Here is a 13992-nt window from a genome sequence, read left to right as displayed (position 1 = left end):
AGCTACATTTCTCTAAAAGGTGGCCACTCCCCTCAGATTAGGTCATTGATGCTGCTTGGCCTGCTGTGTTCATCCAGCTCTACACCTTGCTATATACAACATATGGAGGTTGGTTTTCATTCGAAAGCAACGGTTTTTAAAAATATTAACAAGAACACCTACAGTGTTGTGTAGCAACACCTTGATCACAGGAACCATCAAATAATGCAAAACAGTGATCTATCTGTTGCCATGGCAGTAGAAAGCAGTCTATAGCAGAGGTCCTGGTCATCAAATTCATTTAATCGTTAATCCTACTCCATGCAACGTCTTTAGGATTAATACAACTGGCAGACAACTGCAGTTTTATCAAAGGAGACTTGCAAACAGACAAACCAGCCGCATATTAGATAATTAGGAGTCAATAGGGTGTTACTCAAAGGTAATCTTGTCTCTTTGAGGAGGTAAGTCATAAAAGGGAACAGAACATTCTGCCTTATTTTTCCTATTCAGTATTAGCATCAAACAATCCCAGGTCAGTAATACCATAGGTTCAGAATAAAATACTCTATGCTATCCTATCAAATGCTTCCAAGTAATTTAGGACATTGATTAAATGCAAATTAAAGATTCTGCTGTACAGCCCAATCAATTTACTCCCACTTAAACTGCCTTCTGACCTGTTCTTGGAACTGATTACATGATCTGGATTTTGGGACCAAATTGTATCCTTTGTAATTTATCTCTGTGTCTTTACTTGCTTTCTGTAACTGATAATTGCCAATCCCCATATTTACAGACGTCTTTTAAGTGTGGCCATTTTATATTAGCAGTTTGTTTTATTTTTAATTTGTAACATAATTTTTTATAGTGCTGTCACTATCATATCATTTGCTGCTGGTCTCCTGGAGCTGTGACTTCCCACTGTATCAATAGCTGCACTTCTCCATCCCTTGGTCCTTCATTCCACTTTGTGCTGTTACATCCTGACATCTACTATTCTAACCCATCTTGTCAGCCTACATATCATGAGCTAACACAAAACATCCCCAGCTTCCTCATATCATCACCAGATTCCCATATCTCCCAGCTCTGCCTTCTCTATATCAGCCGAGCTGTCAAATTATTCCAAATTTGTCAAAAGTTGGTATTCTGAGTAATAATAATTTCATCCTTAAGTGTGCTGCCTATAGCATCTGTGTGGTCATTATATTTTCCAATTGGTTTGCTGATGGTCCATGTTACTGATAGCTGATGAGTACATTCATTATTTTGTGTCAATTAACACAGGTTGATGGGTAGTTTTAGGTGCCAAGCTGATGCTGTTTTTTTTTCCTGCAGCACCTTTACACAGATGATAGCATCCACTGCTAGGGGTTACCAGGACAGATGGGTGAGGGGAGAACACTGGATAGCTGATGGCATGGGAAGAAATTAGGATGTGTCTATCAAAAAAACCCCTCATTGATCATCCAAGAAGCTAAATGTACTGGAACTGGAAATCAAATGGACAAACATTTTCCTTGTTTGACCCTATGTTGTAACATAGCGATCACAAAACTGGGGATCTCCTTCACACCCTTGGCATAGCTTTCCTTTCTGTTTTTAATATTATTAAGCCAATACACCCGCATTTACCTCATCTTCTGTTATTGTTGCAGATCTGGAAGTGTCTTGCACTACAGGTTATGGTCCTTCATGCAATTAAACACTACTAATTTCCCTGTTATATTGACAGTATTAAGATGCACAGTGCAGTGGTGTAAGGCTCATGTATCTCCAAGGTGGTGTATCATGGCATTGTCAATCATTGTGACCTCAACATGATACAGTGTATTAGTGCCATGACTTATACGCAAGCAGCAAGGTATAAGTTAAATGTGCAATACCTACCCTCCAAGTCAGCAATATCTGTACATAGTTTTATCTTCAAATAAGGAAACCACATTAGTTTTTCACCAATTCTTGTACATAGAAGAATAGTCATTCATTATTTCTTTGAACTAGCAGCACACAGTCCACTGCCAAAGTGGCTACCACAGATATCCTGTGTATTTGTGAGAAGGTGAATTGCTGCATAGTTGGAATGCATTTACATTGCTTCATAATATGGTATTGAATGCATCACTCACTTGCTAAAGTGATTGGCCAAGACACCAACAACTTCTCCAATCCTATTATCGTTTCCGCGCTGCATCTTGTCCAGGCAAACCACCAGATCGTCATTTACCTTGGTGTGGAAGATGATCAACTGATCCCTGCCAGTAGTAACGCTGACCCCAGTGACCTGAAGGAACAAATGGGGGATGTTAGATTCATCGAGAGGATGGCTTGTGGGTTTAGATTGTCCAAACTAGGAACATTTCAGTTTAACATCATCCATTTGGTCAGAACACTTTGTCTGTTACAGTGGATTTCTGACTCTTACAGTTCAGCCATTGTTGCCAGTGTTGATTGTACAATTCCTCAGAAATATATTTTACCTGTGCGTCACCATGTTAGTTAGCCAGCTGCTTGACTACCCCCTGACACAGCACCTGTGTAACTCAGGCCTGTGCCATCGAAAATAAAGATGGAATGGGTGGCAAGCCTTTCAAGCCTACATCTTAACTATTCTGTACCTCAACTGCTGTTATGCATCATAACTAGTAACTTTTTTATTCATTCACAGATGTGGGTGTCACTGTCAAGACCAGAGGCCTATTAAGAGTCAATCACATTGCTGTGGGTCTGGAGTCACATGTAGGACAGATCAGGTAAGGACCGCAGTTTCTTCCCTAAAGGATATTTGTAAACTAGGTGAGTTTTTAATTAGATTCATAATTCCAGATTTTCATTAAATTCAAATTCCACCATTGGCCATGGCAGGATTTAAACCCTGGCCCTAGAACATCTCTGGATTAATAGTCTAGTAATAACACCACGAGGCCATCATCTCCTTTAGACTAATAAAGATGTGCTTATAACAGTCTAGAACTTTCCATTGATTTCATATACACAGCCTGCTGGAATTAAAATGCCCCAGATTCCCCTTATCCTGATTGGGCTAGATCTGACCTTAAGGTCGTGCTCCTTATTTCAAACTTGGGTAAAAGGTTTCTTATGACCTAACCTGTCAAAACTCTTTGTTATTTCTTTAAAAAATGGGCGTATTTTCATACAGTATCTTTCATAATCGTGGGATATCATCAAGTGCATTACAGCCAACCCAGAGACATTAAATCTCAGTTAGGAACTCACCAGTTGTAGTGGAGCTCCCTATTAAGGTCAGCAAGACAAATTCGACAAGTATATCGTGTTTTCATGTTTTACCAGTTTTTCCTCCTGGGAAATGAAGACCCTCTTGCAATGCAGTTACCGTTATAGTGGAAAAAATAATGTGGGCAGTGGCATTAATCTTCACCAAGTTTCTGGAGTCAGGAGGAAACTGCTGCAAATCCAGGCCCCATAGAAAATCTTCCCAAAAAACATTCCATCCCTTTCTAATGGAGTAACAAGGGCCCCTTTAAGAACCATTGGTTAGGCTACAGTTGGCTTGGTTCAATTGAGTGAAGTATGCTTTTCTCATTTACACCTGAATATGGTATTCAGGGTCCTGCAGCAGATATAGAATCTCCCATCCAAATCGGGCACAAGGCTGCTTATTTATAATTCCGTCTCAGGTCACAATGGCAGACTTTGACTGAGATGTCACTCAATTCAATCTTGAGAAGTTTGCAGCTTCCAAACTTTCCAGCCTTCTCTCCTCAAACAGGTTCCTAATGGTTTGATTCCATCTTTAAGTGCGATGTTTAATGGTGAAGTTCGGAAGAAGTCATACCAGACTCAAAATTCTGTTTCTCTCTCCTGAGAGATTCTGTCACATCTGTTGTGTTTCTCCAGCATTTTCTGTTTTATTTCAGATTTCCAACATTTGCATTTAGGAGCATAGGAACTGGATCGGGTAAGTCAGCCCATCAAGCCTGCTCCCCCATTTAATACAATCATGACTGATTTAATGCTTAAGTAGCTTTTACCCACACTATCTTCTTAGTCCTATATGTCACTGATAATTAAAAATTTATCAACCTCCACTTTATATGCTCAAATACTGAGTTTCTACAGCTCTCTGAGGTAGAGAGTTCAAAAGGCTCACCATCCTTTGAGTATAACAATTTCTCCTTTTCTCAGTCCTAAATGGCATCTCCTTTGTTTATAAATTTTGACCCCAGGTTCCTGGCTCCCCATCCAGGATAAATATCTTACTTGCATCTATGCTGTCAATCCCTTTAATTTCAATGAGATCACCTCTTGTTCTTCAAAATGTTAGATAATACAGCCACCGTTTTCCAAATGTCTCTTCATAGGACAGTCCTACCATCTTGGGAACACGTTTGGTGAACCTTTGTTCCACTCCCACCATGGCAATAATCTGTTTCCTGAAATAGTGAGACCAAAACTGCACACAATAATCCAGATGTGGTCTAACCGAACTCCTACGCAATTGAAGCAAGACCTCATTACTCCTGTACTCAAATCCGCTTGCAATAAAAGCTAACATTCCATTGACCTTCCTAATTGCATGCCATAACTGCATGTTAGCCTTCAGTAACTTATTTACAAGGACAGTCAAGTCCCTTTGTACATCTACACTTTTCAATCTCTCAACATTCTCTGTTCTTTCTACATCTATTTTTATTCAGCTCAATGATGAGATTGGAAGAACTGTCTCCAACTTATGGCTGTGGCTTGATGCATGCCTGGATACTCACATGGCTAAGTGGGAGTGCCTTCATGCTCTTGTAGCGTTTGGCTGGCTCCAGTTTGTACAGGTGCTGGTCAGTGATGAGAATAGCTCGATCCTCACATTTATTAAACCTATTCACCTAAGTTGAGAAAGCAAGAAAAATGAGTATTTCTGCTAAGGGATATATAAATATTCTGGAGAAACATACAGATACACAGCTACACACATGAAGATATGCAAACACACACATGCTTATGTATACAAAAAGCACATACTTATTACATCAGGGTTCAAATGCTCAAAATGTTTTTTAGCTTCATTTTCACCAGCCGCTCTCACAAAGTCATATTTCCTGTATACCACATTAGACCGTTTCTTCCTTAATATCCAGCGGGTTGAAATAAAGGTAGGTGCCCAATCCTAACACTGAGGTGTGGTTTATTGGAATGCATCACATGATCTATTTGAGTTAAGTGGGTGAATAAATAACAACACCAGGGTATAAACCAATAAATGCAATTATTAAACATTAAAGAGGTTGAACAGGTATAACATAGGGTACAACAGGGAAGGATGATAATGATAATAGTATAATGCAAGAAGAGGTGCTAGTAGGTATAACATTCCTGAAGGTGAATAAATCACCAGGGCTGGAAGGATTGTATCCCAGGCTGTTAAAGGAAACCAGGGAGGAAATGAGGGATGCTCTGAGGATCCTTAATCAATTTTTACCAGATACAAGCAAAGTATCAGGAGATATGAGGTCTGCAAACTTTATACCGTTATTTAAATTGGGTCTGAGGCATAGGCCAATGACTATAAGCTAGTCCAAAGATGTGCAGGCTCGGCGGATTGGCCATGCTAAATTGCCCATAGTGTTCAGGGATGTGTAGGTTGGGTGGATTATAGGAGGATGGGTCTGGGTGGGATGCACTGAGGGTCAGTGTGGACTTGTTGGGCTGAAGGGCCTGTTTCCACACTGTAAGGATTCTATTCCACTCTATTCATAATGCTCTAAAGGCAAAATACTGCAGATGCTGGAATCTTGAAACAAGCACAGAATGCTGGAGAAGCTCTACCTAGACTTTGGTGATAGGCAATGCAGAGGGGAAAAACAGTAAATAAAGGAAGGATGGAAGCTGAGATTCCGCATGGTCTGATAATGACCTCCCCCAATCAGGTTGCCTCCCACTCCCATTGTCACTCAGATTCCAGACTCCCGATCCCTAAATCCCAACAATCTCCAGGCCCTGTGAGCTAGGCAGCAGGTGTGACACCCAACCATATCTAATTGATCTGGTCCTGCATGCCCACACTGCTGGAGAACTGCCAGACTCTGAGTAGCCAGGAGAGTCCTAACATAAGGTTTGTAAACCCTGACTTTTGAATCTGGAGCCTGGGTCTATCTCTGAAGCCTGATTGTTCTCCTGCAAAATATGATAAACTATATCAGGCACCAGGTAAAACAAGTGAATTTTGTGTTGTGACCCATGGAATAGTGGGACCAGAGAAAGACAATGCACTCCTCCTATCTCAGTTATAGCAAAAAACTGGGGGACACACAGCAGAATGCCCAATGCTGACAACATTTAATTGGATTCCTCAATAAGGTGAGCATCCCTGTAATTATACTTTGGGATACAGGTGCCACCCAAACTGTTTTGTTGGGGAAAGGCATGACTTTTCTATCAGAGAGTTATGGATATGTCCACGTTTTAGTAAATAGTAGTAGTGTGGAGTACTTTTACTGATGTGGTACAGTTTCACAAAATGTACCATCGATGCACAATGGTGGAAAAATCACAAAGTAAATAAGTTGGCATCTCCAATCCCCAAGTGGGTTTTTGAGGAACTATTTAGCAGATTGATATTGAGTATGTGGGACCAGAACTGAAAAAAAAACCAGGATATTGATCTATACGTAATATTATGGATGTGGTTATTTGGTTACCAGAGGCCATCCTTTTGAGAATAATTACTTCTATTGTGGCAGAAGATAAGTTAATCTAGTTTTTCACTTGATATGGATGACCGATGGAGCTCCAGTAGAATCAAGTTTCCAATTTTGTGTTCTAGGAAGTCTGGATCAGTGTTGATGCAGGAGAGGAGTCAGGTGTCTAGTGGATGGGGTTGGGTGTCAGGGCATGTATGCAAGAGGTCAGTTGAGAGTCAATGGAAGTGAGGGTGGAAGAGGTGAGGTATTCACGGGCTGTTGGTTGGGCAGGTGAGGATTTGTTGTCCATGGGTGGTATGTTTAGTGGTTGGAAGTCTAAAGTGTGCAGCGTGTGAATGTGAATGATTGTGGGGATTCAGTGGTGGAGACCAATTTTATAGTGATCCAGGAGTAAGACAAGGTTTTGATATATCGAACTGTTCCTGGTTAATTGTTAAGTAATTTGGAACCCTTCCCACTCTCTGGCTCTAACCCAGTGTTGGGGACATATTGTGTGTTCCAGATGCTGGATAATTGCTCTTTGGAAGATTAAACTTTCTGAGCAATTAGCATGTAGTCAGTGCCTCAGGATTTCTAAGGTCCTGACATACATTCTTCAGGGTATGTCCAGTCCACAACTATCCCAAGACTGGAAGACCTCCAGTGTCACAGGTGGACAGGGTGGTGAAGAAGGCACTTAGTATGCTGGCCTTCATTTGGTCAAGGCATTGAGTATAGGAACAAAACCAGAAGTTGGTTATAACCAGTTCTGAGGAAGGGGTCACCAGACCCGAAACGTTAACCTGATTTTTTCTTCACAGATGCTGCCAGACCTGCTGAGCTTTTCCAGCAACTTCTGTTTTTGTTCCTGATTTATAGCATCCAATGTTCTTCTCGTTTTCATTGAGTATAGGAGTTGGGACGTTATGTTAGTTGTATAAGTAATTGGTGAGGCTGTACTTGGAGTACTGTGTACAGTTTTGGTCACCCTGTTATAGGAAAGACATAGTTAAACTGGAAAGTGTGCAAAGATTGACAAAAATGTTGCCAGGATGAGTAGACCTGAGTTATAGGGAGAGGTTGGCCAGGATAGGACTTGGAATGTAGGAGAATGAGAGGTGTATAAAATGAGTGGTGTACTGAGGTCTATAAAATCATGAGGGGTATAGATAGGATGAATGCATATAGTCTTTTTCCCAGGAATGGGGATTTGAAAACTAGGGGTTTAAGGTGAAAGGAGAAAGATTTAAGAAGAACCTGAGGGGCAACTTCTTCATGCAGAGGGTGGTGCATATATGGAATGGGCTGCTGGAAAAAGTGGTTGAGGTAGGTACAAAGGCAACATTTAAAAAAAACATTTGGATAGATACATGGATGGGAAGGATTTAGAGGGACATGGACCAAATATGGGCAATTGGAACCAGCTGAGTGGGCACCATGGTCAGCATGGACCAGTTTGGGCCGAAAGACCTGTTTCTATGCTGTACTACTCTATGACTCTATCTGGGTCAACATCTTTTGAATGTGGAATGGGTAAGGAGTTTGAATAAAAGAAGTCCAGCTTTGATGAGGCTTTGCCATTAACAATCCCATTTTCAATACTGACAAAAGAATGGAGAGGTGAAGAGCAAATTTTACAACCTTTGTTGAGGAAAATCACCAAATAATGTTGAATGCATTGTTCAAATGGCAAAGGAGCTATTGGGGAAATAATGAGATTTTTTTATGCAAAAAGTTCTTATGATCTGGAACACACTGCCTGATATGGTGGTGGATATATTTCAATAGTGACTTTCAATAGGAACTTGAATAAGTTTATGAAAGAGTAAAATACTTAGAACTATGATGAACAGCAAGTAGTAGGGCTGACTGAAGCTCTCACAAAAAAACAGTCTGAGCATAATGGGCTGAATGGCCACATCCTGTCCACTACAGTACTATGGTAACATTAATTGCTTGAGTTTACAAACAGCGATATACTGTTTAAGACAGCAGGTGGGATTGAAAGTCATATAAAATGATTAGCACGCTCATGCACTATTATTGTTGTTAGCAATTGTTCTAGTTAAAATGAAGGCTCATTCTTTCTTTATCCTTACCTTTCGTACATGTGCAGAGAACAGCACAGAGCTGAATTGCTCCTTGCTTTTCAGTCCATTCATGGTTGTGGTAAACTGGGACATCATCTCTGGATTGTCCCTGGCCTGTAGGTACAGAACATATAATGTCAGAACACAGCTCCAAAAGCAGTTGTGTGTGTCTGTGTGTTGTGACAATCAGCAGGGAGTCAATGAATAAAGGTTTCATATTTGCCAGCAGTAGGAAGGAGAGGCCTGTAAGAGTGAAGGCTCCTCCCATTCCCCCTGTCAATGTACTTGGGCAATCTCTGACACATCCTGCTTACAGGGAGGTTGTCACCAATTTGAAAGCAGGCAATATGCTGAACAGGACTGGGCCTGTTAAACTCACAAATCTATTCTAACACTCAATAAGATGCTGATTTGCCACCTTTAATCCATGTATCTTATCATTGTTACTGAACAAAAATAAATCCATCTCATGCTTTAAAGGGATAATGAAATAGGAACAGAGGGAAAGGAAGAGGTTGACCAACAACAACAACAACAACATGCATTTCTAGAATACATTTAATGTTGTTAACAAAACCCAATGTACTTTATCGGAATATAATCTGACAAAATTCAGATCAGGAAAGGGTGTAATGTAGAGAAGAGAAAGAGAGAAAGAGAGAGAGAATTAGGTCATAATGTTAGGTTTAGGAAGAAGGGAGTGAAGGGGATAGACAGAGACAGTTAGGGAGGGAATTCCAACTCATAATGTATGGACAAAAGGATCGTAAAAACATACATAGACAAAGGAAGTGAGCAAAATCATGACTACAGCTGTAAGGAATATTTTTAAGATATTGCGTTCCTGACAGACAGACTCATCCATTGTATGAAACATTCCATTATGCATCCTGTGTGATTTTTCATAAAATAAATGTGTGTCAGAATCTGTCAGGTCAGCTCTTCAACAATAACTTTGGAACAGAGGAGTATAGGATTTAGGAGCTGAATTTTTCCATTTAGCTCTTTGATCCTGCTCCACCTCTCAATGAGGTAATAGCTGACATGGTCTTGGCAAGACCTTGCTGTCCCTTGACACCCCTCGTCTATCAAAAATCTACCTAAATCAGCCTTGAATAAATGTAAAGGTCTTGCTCTTGCTGTTTATTTGTGAATGATTTGAAGATGATTCCAGTGTTAAAGGTGCTGTAAAATTTGAGTTGTTCATTTTAACTAAAGGCAGAAATAGTATGGAGACAAGGTTTTCTGTCTACAAATAAGATGGGCTGACAAACTGATGGCAAATGATACTTACAGATGAGAGGTAGTCCTGCTCCCAGTTTCTCTGAACACCCCAGTCTTTTCTTCGCCCCAGCAGTGCATCCATGGCAGCAATCTTTGCCTTGATTTGTGGCATATCAGAAGGTGGGATGTTTTTCACAATTTGTCGTGCCCTCCACCTACAAGAAAGTAATGTAGAATAATAGTCAATAACAGCGGCAGAAAGACTCCTGACTTTCCTACTGTTATAATATTCCCACTGTGACTGATCGTAAAATCAGTCATTAAGCACAAATGCTATGATGACAGTCATCAGGCTTATGTCAACAGTCAGAAAGCATTAGCAAGCTTTTTTTTATTTTACCTCCCACAGGGCACTGTAACTCTCTCAAGAGAATCACTGAAGCTCTCCTATAGGGTACCTTACCCTTTGAAACATCTCCAATATGTTCAGACATTCTCCTGAAAATTATAATACTCTAACATTGTTTCAAGAATTCTGGTCTAAGGTGGTTGTACTTCTATCTTTGCTGTTGCAACATGAACTATGAATGCATAATCTACAACAACACCCTCCCTACCAACACCCAATGAAAACGGTGGGTGCTGGTTTTCATGGTGAGATTTCGGGAATTGGAATGCTCGCTACATTTTGGCTAAGCTGTCTTTGTGTAAATTCACATATTGATACTTCAATGGTCTGTCTGGCACTTTGCACACTTTTCATATAATTTGTCAATATGTTTTTTTTGTGGCCAAGGAATTGCATACATTGTCACTAGAGGTTTGACTGCTTCTGTACATGGTATATATTGGGCGCATGTGCATGGAAGGGCCATATGTTGGCATAGAGGTTATGAGAAGTCATGGGCGTGAGTGGTGGACATTAATTGGTTATAAATTGGCATTGGGTTATAAGGGGCCATGGGTCCAGATGGGAAGATGAGTTGACATAAAGGGAAATGGGGCCATGGGTAAGACTTTTTGAACTCACCTTCCAAAGGCTCACAAAACCAGACCACAGTTCATAACCCTACAAGGGAGCCCTGAACTCTGAGGCATGAAGAAGTTGGCTTGAATCCATGAAAATTGCGGGCAATGCCTGTCCCGACAATGAAGCCAGTCAGGTTGGGAGTTCAGAGTGTGGGCATGCAACCCCCATTCTTATGCAAATGAGTACAAATTTTGAGGTTGCCAGGAAATCCCTGAGCTAGGTCTCCCTCTTCACTTTTAAATGGCACCACAGTCACTCTAACTCTGAAAACATCTGAGGTAAGGTAATTCCAGCTCATAGAACAGTCAGAGGAAAATGTTGTAGGGGAGAGGGGAAAGATTTAAAAGGGACCTGAGGGGCAACATGTTCACAGAGGTTGGTGGGCTTTTATGGAACAAGCTGCCAAAGGAAGTGGTAAAGACAAGTGCAATTATAAAATTTAAAACATATTTGGACAGGTACCTGGATAGGAAAGGTTTAGAGGGATAGGGGCCAAATGTGGGCAAATGGGACTAATTCAGTTTAGGAAAACTGGCTAGTCTGGACGAGTTGAATCACAGGGTCTGTTTCCATGCTGTATGACTCTATGACTCTATGAAAATGCAGAGGGAAGTTTACTCTGTGTCACATCTCACTGGAAGTTTTATTTCTACTGCTGGAGTCATCACTAAAGTTAAAAATTTTAATCAGAGTTTGCAGAATTACCCAATGTACCTGTATTTTTGTACAGAATTTGACAGAAAGCACAGACCAGGGTCCTGTATATAACAAGAATGACTACTCATTACAAATAAATAGATTTGAGCTACTAGTAAATAATTAGGAACCATCAAAATATACCTCTCCTAGTTAAAATTTTAACCCCCTTATAACTCACCCCATACAGACATACAGACAGACAAAGATAAAAAACAAAACGATGTTATGGGTGGAATGGGAGCTTAGGAGAGTAGTTCAGTGGTCCCTGTCCACAGGATTCAATGAGATGATGCTATTGGATTGTCCCGATTTCGGTTTTTTGACCTTCCTTCTCCGGGTACTTTCACTTCCTTGCAGGAGGCACAGGTTTACGACTTATAAAGCCTCTGATTTTTTAGTTAAAATCAAAAGCTTACAACAACTGGTGAGGGGAAACTAAGCTAGCTTTCTTCAGGCTTTGGATATTTTGTTAATTGCAGTGAAAAAGACAGCACCTTCCTTTCTGGAGGTCTGCGGGTCCTATACATATCATTCCCCCACTCAAGCTGTTCAGCTACCTGGGAACCAATCACCTGACTGTTGGCCCTTGTCATTGACAATTCATCACCGTTCCAGGTACCAATTATCTACCCATTGCAAGCCGAATCTCCCTTTTTACATGTATCCTGACTTCAGCCCATGCACAATAAACTTCCCAGTACTGCTTGAACAAACAGCAGCGTAAATACAAGAGTCATAATGGACTCAAAACCTTAACATGGTTTCTCTCTCATAGATGCTGCCAGATGTGCTGAGCTTCTTCAATGTTCCCTCCATTTGTAGAAGTGTAAATAACACTTGTGATGAATGCTGGGAATCTGAATTTAAAAAGTGAATCTTTGTTTTTATTTTATTTTATTTTAAAACAGCCCTTTTCCAATTTCAATCAGCAATCAAAAATGCAGAAAGATAAAAAGATAATCTGATTCTTACTCAATCCACTGCTACCCTGGAAGGCTTTGGTGAGCAGTGTAAGGAACACTTGATGCATCACAGTTTGGTATGGCAACTGGTCTGCCCAGGGCAATAAGAAATTACAGAGAGTTGTGAACACAGTCCAGTACATCATGCAAGCCAATTTTCCATCTATTGACATCATCTATACTTCTTGCTGCCTCGGAAAGGCAGCCAACATAACTAAAGACCCCTCCCACCCAGGCTATAGTCTCTTCCAACCTCTTCCGTTGGGCAGAAGATACAAAAGCTTAAACACACATACCAACAGATTCAAGAACAGCTTTTTTCTTGCTGTTATTAGATTTATGAATGGATATTTCACATTTTAAATTTAATATTGGTCCCACTGTTTATGCACCTTCTCTGCAGCTGTAATATTGTATTCCTCACTCTTGTTCTATTACCCTACGCGCTTTGTATGGTATGATCAGCCTGTACTGCTTACAAACAAAACTTTTCACTGTACCTAGGTACTTGTGACAAGCAAACCAAATCAAATAAGTTTGTGAAGTTCCTTAAAGAAAATACATCTTACCTTCGGAACAGATATTTCATATTCTCCTCAAATTTGACTAAGACTGTTGGAGGCGTTGGCCATATCACACTCTTTCCATAGTCTTTCATGCTCCGTACATTCTGGAAGCGTCTCATTACCTCGATGAGATATGCCTTGACCTTGAATGTTTTGTAATAACTCATGATTGCATAGACAGCTCTCATACCCCGACAGCGTTTCCTCGCTATGGCTCCCCTCCAGAGCTGTGGAGGAAAATAGAAGGAAACTGCTCAGTGATGGAATTTTCAACATTTTATTGCACAGCTTTCAACTGTGAAGTACACCTTTTAGCAATAGGTCTCAAGTACCTTCTTTCTGTCATTTCATAGAATTCCTACAGTGTGGAAACAGGCCTTCAGCCCAATTAGCCCACACCGACCCTCATAGCATCCCACCCAGGCTCATCCCCCTATAACCCACCTAACGTACACACATCCCTGAACACTATGAGCAATTTACTATGGCCAATCCACCCAGAATGCACATCTTTGGACTGTGGGAGGAAACAGAGCATCAAGAGGAAACCCATGCAGACACAGGGAGAATGTTTAAACTCCACACAGACGGTCCCTGAGGGTGGAATCGAACCCGAGTTGCTGGTGCTGTGAGGTAGCAGTGCTAACCACTGAGTTATCGTGCCACCTCAGCACATTCTGTGTTTTCAGTGAATCTCAGTCTCAAATTGTCTTGTAAACCCAGAATCAATACTGCAGTTACTTTATCACTGATTAAAAATGTCACTCAAGAGCACTACTGAAT

General features: G+C 40.7%; 1 protein-coding gene across 1 annotated transcript in view; it reads right to left on the bottom strand.

Moving 5' to 3' along the window:
* Positions 1-13992, bottom strand: part of LOC109935063 (unconventional myosin-Id-like) — a 121915-nt gene that overhangs the window by 23841 nt on the left and 84082 nt on the right. Inside the window, exons 17-21 of the mRNA XM_048595790.1 lie at positions 13213-13436; positions 10023-10167; positions 8738-8842; positions 4731-4844; positions 2112-2266 (exon numbers count right to left, since the gene is read on the bottom strand). Coding sequence (XP_048451747.1) covers positions 2112-2266; positions 4731-4844; positions 8738-8842; positions 10023-10167; positions 13213-13436 — 743 coding nt within the window. The remainder of the gene's footprint in view (positions 1-2111; positions 2267-4730; positions 4845-8737; positions 8843-10022; positions 10168-13212; positions 13437-13992) is intronic.

Source organism: Rhincodon typus, chromosome 4, assembly GCF_021869965.1.
Source record: "Rhincodon typus isolate 14 chromosome 4, sRhiTyp1.1, whole genome shotgun sequence".
Classification (NCBI taxonomy): Eukaryota; Metazoa; Chordata; class Chondrichthyes; order Orectolobiformes; family Rhincodontidae; genus Rhincodon; species Rhincodon typus.
This window is presented reverse-complemented; position numbering and strand designations above follow the sequence as displayed.